At 45.5% G+C, this 16,421-nt stretch overlaps 1 protein-coding gene across 1 annotated transcript in view; it reads left to right on the top strand.

Annotated features, from left to right (window-relative positions):
• CHD1 (chromodomain helicase DNA binding protein 1) overlaps positions 1-16,421 on the top strand; it is a 2,212,767-nt gene that overhangs the window by 949,686 nt on the left and 1,246,660 nt on the right. Inside the window, exon 18 of the mRNA XM_069625454.1 lies at positions 6,855-6,926. Coding sequence (XP_069481555.1) covers positions 6,855-6,926 — 72 coding nt within the window. The remainder of the gene's footprint in view (positions 1-6,854; positions 6,927-16,421) is intronic.

The following is a 16,421-nucleotide window of genomic DNA, read 5'->3' as shown; positions in this document are numbered from 1 at the left end:
GCACGATCATCTGGAGCCGTCGAGGTCCCGATCGGACAAGGTTGATCGCCATAGCCGTGCCAGGTCCCGGTCCTCGACGCTGTCGAGACCATCGGAGCCTGTGAGGCCTTCTAAAAAGGCATTGATGCCGTTGGCACCATGTCCGTTGAGGGACGCTCTCGAGGCTCTGGCTCCAAGGAAGACGTCGACGCCATCGGCGCAGAGCCCGTCGAAGGACACGCTTGGGGCTCTGGCCTCAAAGCCGTTGTCAACGCCTCATTTGACGTCGACGCCAATTCCCTTGGCGCCCTCGATGCCTTTTGAGAAGAATTTACCGGAGGTGCCCCAGAAGCCGGTGGAAACTCTGAGAAAGGACCTCTGTAAGCCAGTGAGGCCTTTCTTTGTGCCCTTCTCTGCGTAACCTACCATCTCTCTTGATGGGGGGGGGGATAGCTTTAAAGGCAGCCCACTCCCGTTTGTGCCTTAGCAAGATTCACTCACACTCGGTAGAATTGTGTATCTTTGGCGGCTGAACATATTCCTGAAGGGGAGGAATGGGATGGCTTTCTAGCCCTCGTGTAAAATGGCAAGGATGCCATGTGTGAATCCGTTCAGTCGGGTTTGGACGTGGCGGACTATGTCAGCCGGCCAATGGCGGCAAACACCGTGATGCGCAGGTTTGCGTGGTTGCGGAAGTCGGGGTTTGCTCCTGATATGCGGTCCCAGCTTCTCAACATGCACTTTGATGGTATCCATCTTTTTGGCAGCAAGACTGATGAGATCCTTGAGAGGTTGCAGACCTCCAAAGCTGCAGCGAAGTCGTTGAGCGCTGCAGTACGTCAACCTCCGCCTTTTCATCCTAAGGGACAGCAATGGAGGGGAGGTTCCTTTCGATACTACTCTTCCTTTGGTAGATCGACGGGAGCAGCCAGTCAAAGGGGCCAACGTAGAAGTACCAGAGGTGGAAAACAAGGTACTCGAGGTGCCAAAGCCGCTCGGGCAGTTGCCTCCTTACCCTCGGGAACTGCCGCAGCCGCTTCCACGCTGTCATGAGGACATGGTTCGCCGGTTCGGGGAAGGCTGGCGCAGCATCTTGTAGAATGGCGTGCAATTACTTCAGATGTGTGGGTTCTGTAGATCATAGCCCACGGCTTCTGTCTTCCTTTCCGGCAGAGGCCTCACGACAATCCACCGGGGAAGCTCTTTGAAGGAAATCCTATCCCTGCTGGAGAAGGGCGCCATAGAACTGGTGCCTGTAGCGGAGAGGAACAAGGGATGGTATTCCCCATATTTTTTGATCCTGAAAAAAACGGGGAGATTGAGACCCATCATGGACTTGTGTGGTTTGAACAAGCTCCTCAGGAAGGACAAGTTCAAGATGGTTACTCTTTCTCAAGTCCTTCAGGCCCTTCAACTTCAGGATTGGTTGGCGTCTCTCGACCTCAAGGATGCTTACTTTCATGTGCAGATTCATCCCAAGCACAGGAAGTATCTGAGGTTCGCGGTTGGCGACTCACATTTTCAGTTTTGGGTCCTACCGTTCGGATTGACTTCCGCCCTGAGGGTCTTCACCAAGCTAATGGTGGTGGTGGCAGCGTATCTCTGGAAAGGGGGGGTTTCACGTCTACCCCTACCTGTACGATTGGTTGATCAGGGCGCGCTCGCCTGAGCAAGTCCTGGATCATCTGTCCGTCACCTGCCACTCCCTTCACAAGCTGGGCTTCTACCTCAACTTAAAGAAGTCGTCTTTGACACCTACCCTCCGGCTCCAGTACATCGGAGCGGTGCTCGATACATCCCTGGGGCAGTGTTCACCTACCCAGGTGAGGGCTCATCACATTCTGCAGATGGTGGACAAGTTTCAACATGCCCAGAGCCTCCCGGCGTTCGAGTGCTTGGGGTTACTTGGCCTCATGGCATCCTGTATTCTATTGGTGCCGGAGGCCAGGCTGCGGATGAGATCTCTGCAGCGGGCTCTCAAGATACAGTGGCCGCAGTCCTCCGGCAGGGTGTCGGATCCCGTTCAGGTGCCGCCCTCGGTTGCCCAGGATCTTCTGTGGTTGGCCGTCGAAGGCAATCTGATGAAGGCAGCACCATTTTGGCTACCCTGACCGGAGGTGACGATTGTGACGGACACATCCCTCACGGGATGAGGAGCTCATGCCAACGAGTTGACAGTCAGCGGTCGTTGGTGTCCGTCGGAATCCAGACTCCACATCAATCTGTTAGAGCTGAATGCTGTCAGGTTAGCCCTGAAGGCTTTTCTGCCATCTGTGTGGGGGAAGAATGTCTCGATTATGACAGACAATACAGTGGCCATGCACTACCTAAAAAAAAAAAGGGGGGGCGCAGGGGTCACTCCTACTATGCATACGATGCAGCTCTGGTTCTGGGCCATCCAACAGGAAATTTCGATTGCGGCAGTTCATCTGGCCGGCGACGAAAATGCAGCGGCGGACGCTCTCAGCAGGCAGAGCACGGTCTCTCACGAGTGGGAGCTGGCTCAGGAAGTTCTTTTGGAGATCTTCGCCCTTTTGGGGACTCCGCAAGTGGATCTCTTCGCCACCAGTGTCAACCGGAAGGGCGTAAGGTTCTGCTCGCAGGAATTTCCTCTAAGAGGAGCCGTTTGTAGTGGAGTGGTCCTTCCCACTGCTGTACGCGTTTCCTCCAGTCCCCGTCATTCCGCAAGTGTTGCGGAGTTAAAGAGGTTTGGTTCCCGAGTGATCCTCATTGCTCTGGCATGGGCCAGGAGAGCGTGGTACCCGGACCTTCTCGACATGTCCATCTGCCCTCCACGCCATCTTCCCAATCGAGACGATCTGCTCTCATGGGAGGGGGGTCGGTTTCTCCATCCAGAGGTCGTCTCTCAGCCTTCATGCTTGGTATCTGAAAGGTTGGGGTATAAGGATTGGGACCTCCCTGAAGACGTGATGGAGGTGTTGCTTTCAGCCAGAAGACCAGCAACAAAATCCCTGTACCGTTGCCATTGGAGAAAGTTAGGCGACTGGTGCAGGGTACAGAATGTGGTTCCTTTTCAATGTTCAATTCCTGTGGTTCTGTCTTTTTTGCTTTCATTAGCCCACAAAGGCCTGCAAGTGGGTACCATTAAGGGTTACCTGGCGGCGCTGTCAATATTTAAGCGCTCGTCTGAGGAGTGTTCTAATTTTAAGATTCCTTTGATTTCTCAGTTTCTGAAAGGGCTAACTAATGTGTTTCCACTGTCATCTTTCCATTTGCCTGGATGGGATTTGAACTTGGCTCTAAAGTTCCTAATGGGAGCTCCGTTTGAGCCCTTACATTCTTGTCCATTGAATCTTTTGGCCTTTAATACTGTATTTTTAGTTGCGGTTACTTCCGCTCGCAGAGTGAGTGCATTGCAGGCACTTTCCGCCAATCCACATTTCACGGTGTTCCATAAGGACAGGGTTGTCCTTAGGGTTCGCCCTTTTCTTCCAAAGGTTGTGTCAGAATTTCATTTGAGCCAGAAGGTAATTCTTCCGGCGTTCTATCCTCCTCAGCATCCTGGTAAGGAAGAGGAGATGCTCCATAGGTTGGATCCTAGGAGAGCTTTGAGCTTCTATCTTTCATAGATGTCCCGGGTCAGAGTGGACAATCAGCTCTTTGTAGGATACGCTGGAAGGCGTTTAGGTCAAGCTGTTTCCAAGCAGACCTTTTCCAGATGGATCATTTTGATGATCTCTGAATATTACCGTTTGGCGGGTAAGGACCCCTCCAGTAGTCTTACGTGCTCATTCTACTAGGGCTGCCTCTACTGCTCTGCAGAGGGGTGTTCCCAATTTAATATTTGTGAAGCAGCCACATGGGCCTCTGTCCATACTTTTGTAAAACACTATTCCCTGGACTCTATTCATGGGCAAGATTTGTCCTTTGGTAAGGCGGTCCTCTATTCTGCAATTTGATTGGCCATTCTAAATTCTTTTTCCCACCTCCAGGCGTTGGTACTGCTTTGGGAGTCTGTCATAGATGTGGAATATGTCGGAGGACACCATCCTCTCGAAAAACAAGGTACTTTCTTAACTGGTAATGTTCTTTCGATGGGATGTTCCTCCGACGTATTCCACATCGCACCCTCCCAGCCTGCCCCTCGACAGAATTTCTTATGCGATTGCAGCTTATGTTTCCACAAGGCTTTCTGCAGTCATACTGGCAGGAGATTGGTGCCACACGTTCTGGGGAAAAAACTACAACTGAGGCCACGGGCGCTGTGCGTCCTAGATATAATATCCAGTGACGTCGACTCTCGACGGAGGCCCTCGAAGACAGCGTTTCGACGTCATCGATGCAGGACGCCTACGCTGAAACATTTTCTGAGGCAGCACAGCTGTGGTGATTACAGTCATAGATGTGGAATACGTCGGAGGAATATACCATCGAAAGAAGGTTACCAGGTAAGAAAGGAACTTCGTCTCAGTTGTATATTTTCCTCCATTCCAGTTCCATCTTCTTGTTGTCCTTTTTCATGGTGTTTAGTAGTGGGGTGAACCATTTTGCCATTGCTCTTTTTTTTATGGGTTGAATGGTTTTTCCGGGCGATCTTATCAATTGTATCAGCAATCCATTTGTGTAGTAGCTCCGCTTTCCCATCTAGTCAGCCAGCTCTAGTTCTATAGTTTAGGGTTTGGTCATCTCCAGTTGTTTCAATAGGTCGCTTGCTTTGATGCTTTTCCAGTTTCTTTTTGTGGCGGTTGTGAGGCTGGGGAGGGGTAGGGTGCAGACTTGAGTTGGTAGTCTGATCACGAATGGGATGATGAGATGATCGCTCCAAAGCATTTGTATCTGTGGTGGTGATAAGTGTTTGCTTGGCAAAGATTGCGGTGAGGGTGTGTCCTGCCGAGTGTGTTGCCCCTTTGACCAGCTGTCGTAGTTTCATGGATGTAAGTTGTCCAATCAATGAGTTTTGGGAGTTGGCGTGACTTTCTTAAAACCAGATTTTGAAGTTCCTCAGGATGATTAGATGTTCATGCTTGATGGCTATGTTGGTGATGGCTTCAAGGAAGTTGTCGACAAAGGTTGCATTGTATGTCGCTGGTCTGTACACCAGGATGAATGTGATGTTGGTTTTGGGTTTGCTGATAGGTGTACGACCATGGTTTCACAGTTGGTGATGCTGAGAGGTTCGTCTGTTTTTATTTTCAGCTGTCCTTTGAATGCTATGCCTCCTCCTTTTTTATTTTTCCTGTTTACTTGAAGGCATTTGGAGTTGGTTGGGAGACAGCTTTGGAGTGTGATTTTGTAATTGTCGTCCAGCCATGTTTCTGTGATGAATATGATGTCAATGCCGTTGTCATCCAGTAGGTCAAAGATCTTGGTTGAGTGTTTTAACAAGGATCTTGCATTTATTAGATTGCAGTGGAGTTTAGTGGTGTGGTTTGGTCTAGGCTTTATTGTAGGGGTCAACTTCTGATCGTTGTTGAGGTTTCCTTTTTGGTCGGTCTCTAGGTGAGGTGTGTTGGTACAGTTGCGTCTGTGTGGATGGGTAGGGTGCCGCAGCAGGGAGGGTATGAGAATGATTTGGCACCATAACGGATCCCAGCGGCCACATTGGCTCCATTGGAGTTACGTAAATTGACTATTGTGAGAAGCAGGGGTGCGCAGATGCGACTCCATATTAACAGAAGTGAGCTTCTAACAATTTGTGGCAAAATACCGGCTCTCCAGATCCTATGTTCCACATATTTTGATTTTGGGTAACCCTTGAAGGGGGACAAGGGGTCCTCGGGGACTCTGTCCTCCATTGTTGCTTACTGGTAACTGCCTCGCTGTTGCATCCCCATACTGATTCTCTGGTATTCTTGGGCTGTGTTTTGGATTATCCTACTATGCAGGGTAGTGTGTCGCCAGGGTGTTGCTGCAATAAGGACTGTAAAGCCCTTAGTAGGTGTTGGGTAGAATTATCCGAAATCTGCTAATTTCCTTCTACGTTAGAGACCCCCCAGCTCTTTTTGCTGGACTTTAGGACTTTTAATTTCTAACCTGGAGAGAGTGAGACCTTTCTCCCACGTTCTCCTATTTTTCTGTGAGTTGTGCTTCTTTTTGACTTTGTAGTCCGACAACCTCCATAGGCATCACCTTTACATTGTGAGACACAGAACCTTTAGTGCAGTGGCACAGGGAAGTCTTAGATTTCCCAAAGGTTTTAATACCTTCTCTTGGTGAAACTATTGTTTCCAAGAGCAGTGAAGTGAAATTGACTTCACTTACATTTTGTAACTTTCTAGACCAGCACACGCTATCTTACTATGAGGTGCTGTAGGGGTTACTTCGTATCCCCTTTGTCTAGTTTCTCATGTAACATTTTTGTGTTACCCTTTCTACAATTAATGGCTGGTGGCAGCGGTTTACTTTTTCCTACCATTGTGTGTTTCTACCGTGGGCTGCAATTGCAGCTGAAGTAAAACACCCATGGGTGCCCATTTTGTCAAAATGGCCCTGGTCCTTTTTTTTTCATCTTTTCTTGTTGGAAAAGTCCTTGTTAAGATAGCTTACTAAAAGTCTTGCCTCCAAGTGGTGATTTAGGAAAACTCCCCGAACAACGGGCATTTATCTCATAACAGTTTTTGCAATCTAAGAGTACGGAACATACTAAAGTCAGTAATAATGTTCTATGAATAGTGTTACACTGGATGGTTTCTGGTAGTCCTAACCAAAGCAGCAATAAATGTGCATGTATCTTTTTTTATTTTTTATCTAGAAGAGGTATTTGTATTTGGAATAGTATTTCCTCGGTTGTAAAAGGAATTGTTGTGTATGCGGATGCCAAATTGAATGATTAGCTATTTTTCCCCCAGGTTGCGCCAGTGACAAGTCCTTCTTTGTGAACGTTGTAATTTGAGTTTTCTTTCTTTTCCATATAGAGGTTAGATGGGTCCATAAAAGGGGAACTGAGGAAGCAAGCTCTGGATCACTTCAATGCAGAAGGTTCTGAGGTAAGCTCTGTGTCTCCCTGTCTTGCTGCATTTCTGCATGCAGTGAACACTTGGAAATTTAGAAATTGGTAAACATAGTAAGTGTCAAGTTAAATGTCCCATAGATTCACAAACATTTTTTTCTAGCAGAAGCAATTTTTACAGTTTGACTCTTCACCCATGTCAATGATTATTTCCTGTAAAATATTGGCCATGAGGAACCATTGTAGTTAAGTGAGACCTATCAGTTTAGTCAAAGGTGTCCTCTTTGACACATTTTGGGCAGATGCTCCCAGTACTCATGCACTCCACCCTTTTGTACGTTTGTATTTTTCTTTTTGTATTTTGTTTATTTGTTTCGCACACCTAACCCACTGTTGTGCTTCATAGCTAGATTTATCATCTATCCGTGAGCATGGGGCACCCAGTGACCATGTCACTTTCACTCAGAAAGGGTTGGCAAACCTTGTCCTCTACAGGCTACCTGTTAGGCAGAATCCTGGGCAGTTCCCTTAGGGATTACTACACAAGATTAGGACTACAGGTGAGAGCAATAAATCCCCTTTGGGATCATTCTGTACCACAAAGATTTAGTTGCTAGCTGTGGCTGAGCAGTCAGACTCATCGCAAGAGGGAGAAGAGCAGTATTCAAGGTTTACACAATAGGCCTACAGTACTATGGCACAAGGAAACACGGACCAAAGCTTTGTATTTAAAAAGTAGTTATATATTTTATACACTTCTAATAAAACACATGGTTTATAGTCATAATATCGAAAAAATAATTTCGAATTACAAAAATGTCGAAAAAAAAAATGTTGAATGCAAAAATGTCAAACATACATATAATAGAAAAAGTCATTAATTCGAAAATAAAATGTCGAAAAAAAATCGAAAAACCAATGTTAAAATAACTGTAAAATGTCACACATACTAACGTTTTTTATTGGGGGGGGTCCCCCCATCCCAAACCCCTACCCCAACCCCCCCCTCCTCCCCATCCCCCCCAACATCCCCCATGGATATACCTTTAATTTTTTAAATAATATATTTAATTAAACAATTAAATAATTATTAAAAAACCCCATCCCAAACCCCTACCCCAACCCCCCCTCCTCCACATCCCCCCCACCCACCATGGATATACCTTTAACCATTTAAACAAATTGTTTTATAAACTATAATTAATTAATTATTTTAATTCGAAAAAAAATCGAAACAAATTCGACTTTTTTGTAATTCGACATTTTTATTTTCGATTAAATATTTTCGACATTTTGACTTTCGAAATTATTGTATTCGACATTATGACTGGACACCAAAACACATCTATAAGTCATCAAGCAAGTTAAATTAAGTCAAAGGAAAAATATACACACTCCCAAGTTAAATTGTAGACCAAGTGAACCAGAGTGAAAACTGAGCAAAATGGCACAGAGGAAACCGCACACAAGGGATACTCTTAACAATTCCTTACAAGGGAGGGAAAACACAAGTTATTCAGAAATACCTTCTTATACATCCTAGCAACACTTCCCATCCGTTTGTGAACCAGTTTAAGCAAGACAGTGCATCAGTATATGCAATACTTAAATGAAAACTGAGCAAAATGGCATTTCACAAGGTTTAAAAATGGGGAGGAAAGGGTAGTTATAAGAAATGGGTGCATCGACACAGTTCTAGATGAGAATCAATCTAAAGAAGGCAGGTCTAACAAATGTAGCCAGTGTCAGTAGGCCTGTGCCAGAGTCAGTGTACAGGGCAAGGGCCCAGGAGCCAAATGTTCTTGTAGCTTCAGTCAAGTCTTAGATAACCGAATTTGAAAAGGCGGAGGCAGAAGTTGAAAAGACAATGTTGAGAGAGAGTCGGCCGACCCAACAGGTAGGTAAAGGATTTAAAACAACTTTAGTGCTACCGCGGAAAAAAGGCGGCCTGGCGGAACATTGTACCTTAAAATGAAGAAGTGGCTCCTGCGGTGGCAGTTGTTCCTGGTAGTTCCTGCAGTTCGGGTGGTCCAGCAGAGGAAGAGAGGCTCTCGTTGTGGAGGAAGGTTCGAGTTACTGCACTACCCAGGGATGAAACTAGCCGCGGTGTTGCCCGTCGAATAAAAGGTATGCTCGTTTAAATCGCGGTCCAGGTGTACTGGTGCTTGGCTATCCAGGCTCCGAGTACAGGGTACGGGAGATTCGACCAAGGCAGGTCCGGGAAGGCGATTGGCAAACTGGCTGGCCCCACCAGCTAAAGGGAAGAAGGCTCTTGCAGAGGAAGATCTTGTCTCGTCGTGCGGAGAAAAGTGGTGAGACGCTGCAGCAGGGCTTCACCGGTGGTTCAGTTGTTGCAGGTGTCTGTGGCTTCTCTCCTCTTCGGCTTCTTAGTTCCAGTGGCAACGTCTTGCTCTTCCTGTCTTCAGGACCCTGCTTTTATGCAAAAAGATCCCCATTCATACAGCCTAGCTGTCACTCACACAGTGGAGTGGTCATCTTGGCGGGAGACCCTCCAGCCTATCAGGATAGAGTGCGACATGAGTTGCTGGGGCAACCCTGTCCAGGGGTCCTACTCCCCCTCACACACAATTGACCCACCCCAGACTCAGTGGTGCTGAAAGGAGGGCTTCTCAGTAGAAGCCCACCAAAAGAACGAACAAAGGATCCCGACCTGGGTTAGGAGTTTAGAGAAAGACACAAGAAAGAAGTTATATTAAAGTTCTGACAAAAACCTACTGGAGTAAAGTTAATAGAAAAATACACCGGCGGTATGTGAGAGACTGTCGGAAAAAGTGGTAGCCTCGAACAATGGGAAAATCCCATAGGGAAATATTCGCGGTTGAATATTTACAGTAGTAACCGCTGCCACCAGCCAGAAACTTTTGAGAGAGGGACTGTACGGTACCCTTTCGAAAATTAACATAAGGGAAAAACTATTAACCCTTTTCAGTACCTCCATAGTAAGATTGGTTGTACTGGTTTAGTTCATAAAAAATGGACTAGTAAAGTCAATTGGGACTTTACATGCCCTGGGAGACAGTAGTCAGTCCCAGGTATGGAGTCTGTTTGGGGGTCGCTACGACACCCCTGTGTCGCTGCACTGAGGGTGCTGTGTAACACATGTGAGTAAAGATGGTTTCTATGGGGGTGAGAAAATCCCATAGACATTAAACACAAAAATAGCCTAGAACACACATAGCAAAAATGCCTAAGAGTGGGAAAAAGAGTCTCACTCTTAGCAGGAAAAAGAAACAAACCCTTCAAATCCAGCAAAGTTGCTGGGGGACTCTAGAGGTAAGGATAATTAGCCATAGAATGAGAATTCTCCCTAACACTACCCTTCCGGTGCACCCAGGATTCTTCTGTGCATAGAGGGTCCACCGCCAGCATACCTATGAGTAACTACCTCCCCTCTGACTTGACACAAAAACAAGGAGACAGACTTCAACAGAGTACTGCCAACACGATTTATGAAAACACAGCTCTGTACACAAAGCAATAAATTGTTAAAGCCCCTCTCCCCCACAAAAGGTATATGAAATATCTCTTCCGGTGCTACCTGCGTCATGCCTCTTCTTACTGCCTTCTGATGTAGCTGTTAACGTAGTTTTCCTAAAGTCCACCTGGAGGTAAGACTCTTAAAAAAAAAAAAAAAAAAAAAAACTATCCTTTGGTGTACATATCCCCAACTCTTGGTGTAAGCACGTACTGACCAAAGGATTGGTAGAATGGCAGAACAGCCAGGCTTATCTTGTGAGGAGGATGTGAGCTGTAGGTAAGTACAATGAACCCAGTCTGTACAATAGTCCAAAGAAACGTACACACTGAAAGTTATACTAGAATATGAATTTTTTCTTCTATACACAAGACAAGGTAGGTAAATACCCATTTAGATTAACCAACATACATAGGAACATGGCACTGACAGTAGTGACGCACACCCGCATTTCTTTACAGAGAAATGACAGTTTCATTAATTTACTAAAGCCACTCAGATAAAGTCTTTGGGAAGGAAAATTAGGGTTATTCAACACTATAGCAGTAATTTACTTACTATTAACATTCAAGGCTTCTAATGCTTTGCAGTCCAATCCCTAAACCTCCACGAGTACATCAAAGTCAGTGTAGGAGTGGAGCAAAGGTCTTATGCAGCAGCTGAAAAGGCAAAGGTCCTCAGGATACTTTTGTCACTTAAAATAATTTAGCAAGATAACACAATGCATAGGGACCCTTAAAAGTACTACCTAAGAGAGCACAAGCTGCTAAGCCTGGGCTAGAGGCATGGGTGGACACCAGAACACCTTGTATCTCACTTCAGTCACACTGGAGCAATGATTCGGCTTGAAGCAAGTTTCTACCTTGAACCTCACAGTACTTTAGGTTGGTTGAACCAAATGCAGCCTGATTCTTTCCTGTACAGCAGCAACGGACCCGGTCTCCTGATTTCTCAGTCTGGTGACGAAAGGAAGCACGCTGAATGGGATGTCACAGCAGCTTTGGAGAGAAAGGACCCTCAGCAAGGATTTCTTCAGTCTCCCACATCAGTCTGCTGTTTTGGCAGCTCCAACCATGAACCGTTCTCGCCTGGTCAAACATTCAATTCTGCAGTCCTGCACTGTTGGGGCAGTTTTTCTGAAGTCCAACTAAGGGCTTAGTAAAAGCATTCAACAGAGACAGCACAAGACTCCACTCTTAGTTTAAGGTTGTACCACCTGGGTTAATGGTAAGATAGACAGAGCAGCCAGACTTACCTTCATAGGGAGCGAGGAGAGGGCTGTAGAATCAATAAAATGAAATTGTAATACAAATGGTCCAAAGAAACACTGAAGCACTATGTATAGTAAAAAATAAATGGTGATTTTAAATACAAGTAGGACCGGATAAATATTGGGTTAAATAAATACTATCACAGATCATATTAACACATTATAGAAAAACACAACACTATGCTTGAAGGTACACAGACCGAATTTGGGCCACCTAATAGGAGTTCTAGGGAAGTCAAACCAATAGTTACTTTTTAGATTACTCTAAATAATATAAGGGTAGTAGACCCTAGCAGTTGTACCGTGGCGCTCACCAAGTAATCACTTAGTAACCTAACTGGACAATATACTTTTTATGAATACTGGAACACTTATTCTAGGGACAGTAAAACACCTATAACTCTGATTCAGAATAACAGCTATTCTAGGGGAGTTGGACCTTGGGGTATAATATTCAATTACATTTGCTTTTCAGTTCACAGACTGATTGAAGCAATAACTCTCGACTTATTTTAGGATAACAGTGTTTTAGGAAGGATGTAAACACACTTCAGGGACCAGCCCATTTACCACGAATATCCGCCTATCCCGCTCCCAGGTTCGCACTTTGTGCTACAGCCATGAACTCATGCTAGAGAGAACACTTTAAGCATAAAAACTTAGTATGCATTTAACAATAAGGAAATAAAATAAACCTACAACCATTTTAGTAAAATGTGAAGAAAATGCAAGTTATAAATCGCAGATATTTAGAACATAGTCTCACGTTCCTCTTAGCCAATGCTTAGGACCCCACTCAGTTTAACGACCGACCTCTCATCCCAGAATGTCATCCCTCTGGTCAGACACTGCACCCTCCTACTCCCAGCCTTTAAGTGAGAACCTAGCAAGGAATTCCTCTTGGGGCCAAATCAAAACCCGGGCACCTGCACTCGCTTGGTACAAGCCCACGGAGGAGTCCCTACTGATTAATGTGGGTATGCATTCTTATAAGGCTGGGCTGTCCGTGTGATGCAACGGTCGAAAATGTTCCTTCAGTGCAAAACATGTTTGTGCTGGTGGAAAAACCCACTCTGTTTCGATCCAAGGCACTCCTACCCCTCCCCACTCAGAACCCAGCTGCAAAAATATCTGGTATGTCTCTTATCAGAAGTGCTCGGGTCAAGCTGTTTTTCTCTATCGTGCGAAATGAGTGCCTGTTTATGAAGGATGGCAGAGCCACTGTTGCGAAAAATATTTCAGGGCCCGAAACATATGCATTGCAATTAACCCCTAGTGAGAAAGCTCCACAGGCCCTGCACTCTGCAAGTTAGTGTCATAGTATTACAAGACTGGCCATCTAGGCGCTATAATGCTTTAATACTGCAGGTCTGCAAGTACTCAATACATGCCTCGATGAGCTACTAAACTCATTGCTCTGGCCTGCCTTTGCAAGCTATGCACTTTTGCACAATGTAGTTAGTTAGCAGGTTTAGCACCTGTGCATAATTATATAACATTCCACCCCTTAGAGGCCTGCACGTTTAATATAGCTCAATATGCTTGATATCTAGGCGCTGCTAAATCATTACTAAGCCAGCTGTAAAGTTCTGATTATCAGCATTTAGTACACTTTTCGAATAAGCTATTGGTCTTTGCTGTTAATACAGCAAGCTATAGGCCTAATATTCAATATTGTTAGCTCAGTGAGTCAATGCACCTATGCCAATCCATCTACACTTTACACTACACACAGTTATGCTTAAGGTAAGTAAAACCTATGCACTTTTTTTACAGGAGCTATCGGCAACTTTAAGGCATTTATAAACCTAAGACTGGTTTTGTGTCTGTCTAAAACAGACCAGGGAAAGCAAAACCCAGTGTTACACTTTATGAATGACTCAGTTATTCTAGGTAGATAAAACCTAATGCAGACCTTTTCTGCACAGGCTAACAAGTCAGGGGAAGCAGGACCCAGTTGGGGACACTCATACATTTATCCCAACAGGAGTAGTGAAGTGCAAACAACGGCATTACTTTTGGGAAGAGGCACAACCAAATCACAGTTGAGTAATAGAACCTTGCATCTACTTTTTGTTAGAATGGTGCAACAGTTTTTAAGGAAAGAAATATGTTCCATATACTTTTCAGAATGGCAAATGATTTCTAAGGTAAGTAATAACTTTTGCAACTGTTCACTCTCAGTTACCAACCAAGTTTTGCAAGGAACCTTTAAACGCTTATTCTCTTTTCTAGGCAAAAGGCCCAAACCTTAGAAGTCTTTCCCTTATTCTTGGAGCATTAATGTTCTCAGAGGCAGAAGGGGTGTCACTAGGGTCTAGTGTCCAACAGGCAGGTCACGATAGGTTCTTAAGTAGCACACACCCTAAGGAAGACTGTTAGAACAAGTAAGTCAATCGCCCTAGGAGGACTGCAGCAGGGCCTGGGTGCACTAGACAAGAGGATTCCCAATCACAGAAAATACCCCAAAATTAGACTGGAATCACAAGAGACCTAAGGTAAGTAAATATCCAAACCAGCACAGTACCCAGCACAGAAGACTTTGCAGCAGGAGGATTTTAGGATGACTTCAGGATCTGCAGCCAAAAACCTGGTTGTTGAATTCCTTCATCAAGAAGACAGGACACTGGAAGGACTTTTGCAGCAAGGATCACAGGGAAGACTCTAGGCAAGGTTTTCCTTTGTGGCTGGAGGCGGCTCTGTGGATTGGGCACCTTTTTCAGGAGCACAGAAGAAGACAGAATATCTCCTGTCAGATTCACATCATTTGCAAGGTCCAGCACTCTGGCGAGTGGACTTTTCGGACCTGAAGGAATGCCCACAAAGTTTCAGCTAGATTCGGAATTTCAGAAGACCGTGCACTGCATATTGGGTCGAGGTCCCAGGGTATTGGGGTATTGCGGCCCAGCAAGGTCACAGCACGGCATGGGATGGCTCAGGTTGGGTTACCTATTGCCGGAGGACAATGTTCGTGTAGTCTCCCAAACGGTACTGCATACAATCTTGCCTAACACAAAGCAACACATTTTCTCAGTTTAGAAGAGCTTGAAGATGTGTGTCTTCCCGAGGCAGCAGCACAATACCTGGTTCCTGGATTCTTGGTCTGGTGACTGAAGGAACGGACACTAGATGGGAACTGGCAACAGCAGTTGACAGGAGAAACTTTCAACAAAGGATTCTACAAGGCTTCGAACAGCTCTGCGGATTTGGTGCCCTTTTACAGGTACCTGACGAAGAACGTGTATCGCCGGTCGGATTCACTTGACACTCTCGGTCCAGCATTTAGGTGAGGGGGCTTCAGGAATTCGTATTCTGTCTCTGGAGGTCCTGCAGGAGTCAACCAAAGTTTCTGTAGTAATCAGACTTTGGAACACAATGCACAGCACTCAGACCTGCGTTCCCCTGGTGTTGGTGGTTTGCAGCCATGGTGGGTCGCAGCATGTCGAGGGATGGCTTGTTTCGCAGGTTGTCTCAAGACTAGTGAGTCTCACCAGCCTCTGGGTAGAGGTTCTCGTTTTCAGGACCCTCAGGTCGCTTGGAAGGAAGGGTTAAAATAGGCTCTAGTTACACAGCAGGCTCTCCGGTCGATGGAATCCGTTGCAGATGTCTTTTCGTTGTCCTCCTCATTGGATTTGTTTCCATTGGCCGACTTGCCAGCAGTTTCCAGGATTGGACCATTTATCAGGAACTACACCATAACTTCTGCAAACTCTCCCTGCAGTTTACGAAAAGGGGCGGCTGTCTGTCCAATCTGGATCGCCAGCTCCCCACTAGAAACTGGTTCCTTTCAGGCAAGCTGGAAGACAAATGGCTGCAGAGTTTTGGACTCCTCCATCGCTTCCTGCCTTCACGAACACTCTGGAGCCTCGGCGGGAAACGCAAAGGGTTCCTGCTTGTTATTTGAGTTTTCCTTAAGTCCTACTGGCAGAAAGACTTTAGTAAGCTATTCGACTGGTTTGTAAATCCCCAACTGTTTTTATCATTATGTACTAGCTCAGGGACTTGGTAGAGTGGCAGAGCATTCAGGCTTATCTTAAGAAGAAGATGTGAGCTGTAGGTAAGTACACTGAATCTTAGCTAGTCAGGCACAACAAAGAAGATATTACACATGTTATCTAAAAAGTATATACTTACTAGATTTACACCAGAATCTCTTTAAATACTTCAGACGTTTATACTAGAACACTTGGAATCACTTGGTAATAGACTTCAAAGGGCACTTTCACTTTTGTGTTTGTTCACGGTTACATTTGTAGCAACGCTCGAAAGGGAAAAGACAATGTTACCGTATTATCGAATATTGCGCACTAAGTAAAGTCTCTTAAAGGGAGGAAAATGGTTAGTGTAATATGAGCTTAGTTCAAGGTTCTAGAGATGGTTTAGTCGCCTAGTAAGTCCAAAAATGCAAATCTAGCTAAAGGCAGTTCGGAGTGTGCTTGAAGTCTTGACAAGCAGTGAATTACAAAGAGTTCCTGTGGATTTCTTCCAGTTTCTAGAGTTATTGAAGCAGCAAGTTAACAACTAACAAATGAGATCTTAAAACGGACTTGAGGAAAGGACACTAGCAGTAGCTTGGGTCAGAGGTAAGGGGGGGTTTCCCTGTACAAGTCTACATGCACTCCAATGCTCTGTATCGACATCTTGGACTCGGGTAAGCAATACCTTACTCTTACATCCCGTCACCTATCCTCCATACTGCTTTGGCGTCCCTTCCTAGGTACGGGAGACTTAACCTTTTTCCCCTTTAAATTTAGAGGTGCGCGGGG

This window comes from Ambystoma mexicanum, chromosome 6p (assembly GCF_040938575.1).
Source record: "Ambystoma mexicanum isolate Mex_15411 chromosome 6p, UKY_AmexF1_1, whole genome shotgun sequence".
Classification (NCBI taxonomy): Eukaryota; Metazoa; Chordata; class Amphibia; order Caudata; family Ambystomatidae; genus Ambystoma; species Ambystoma mexicanum.
This window is presented reverse-complemented; position numbering and strand designations above follow the sequence as displayed.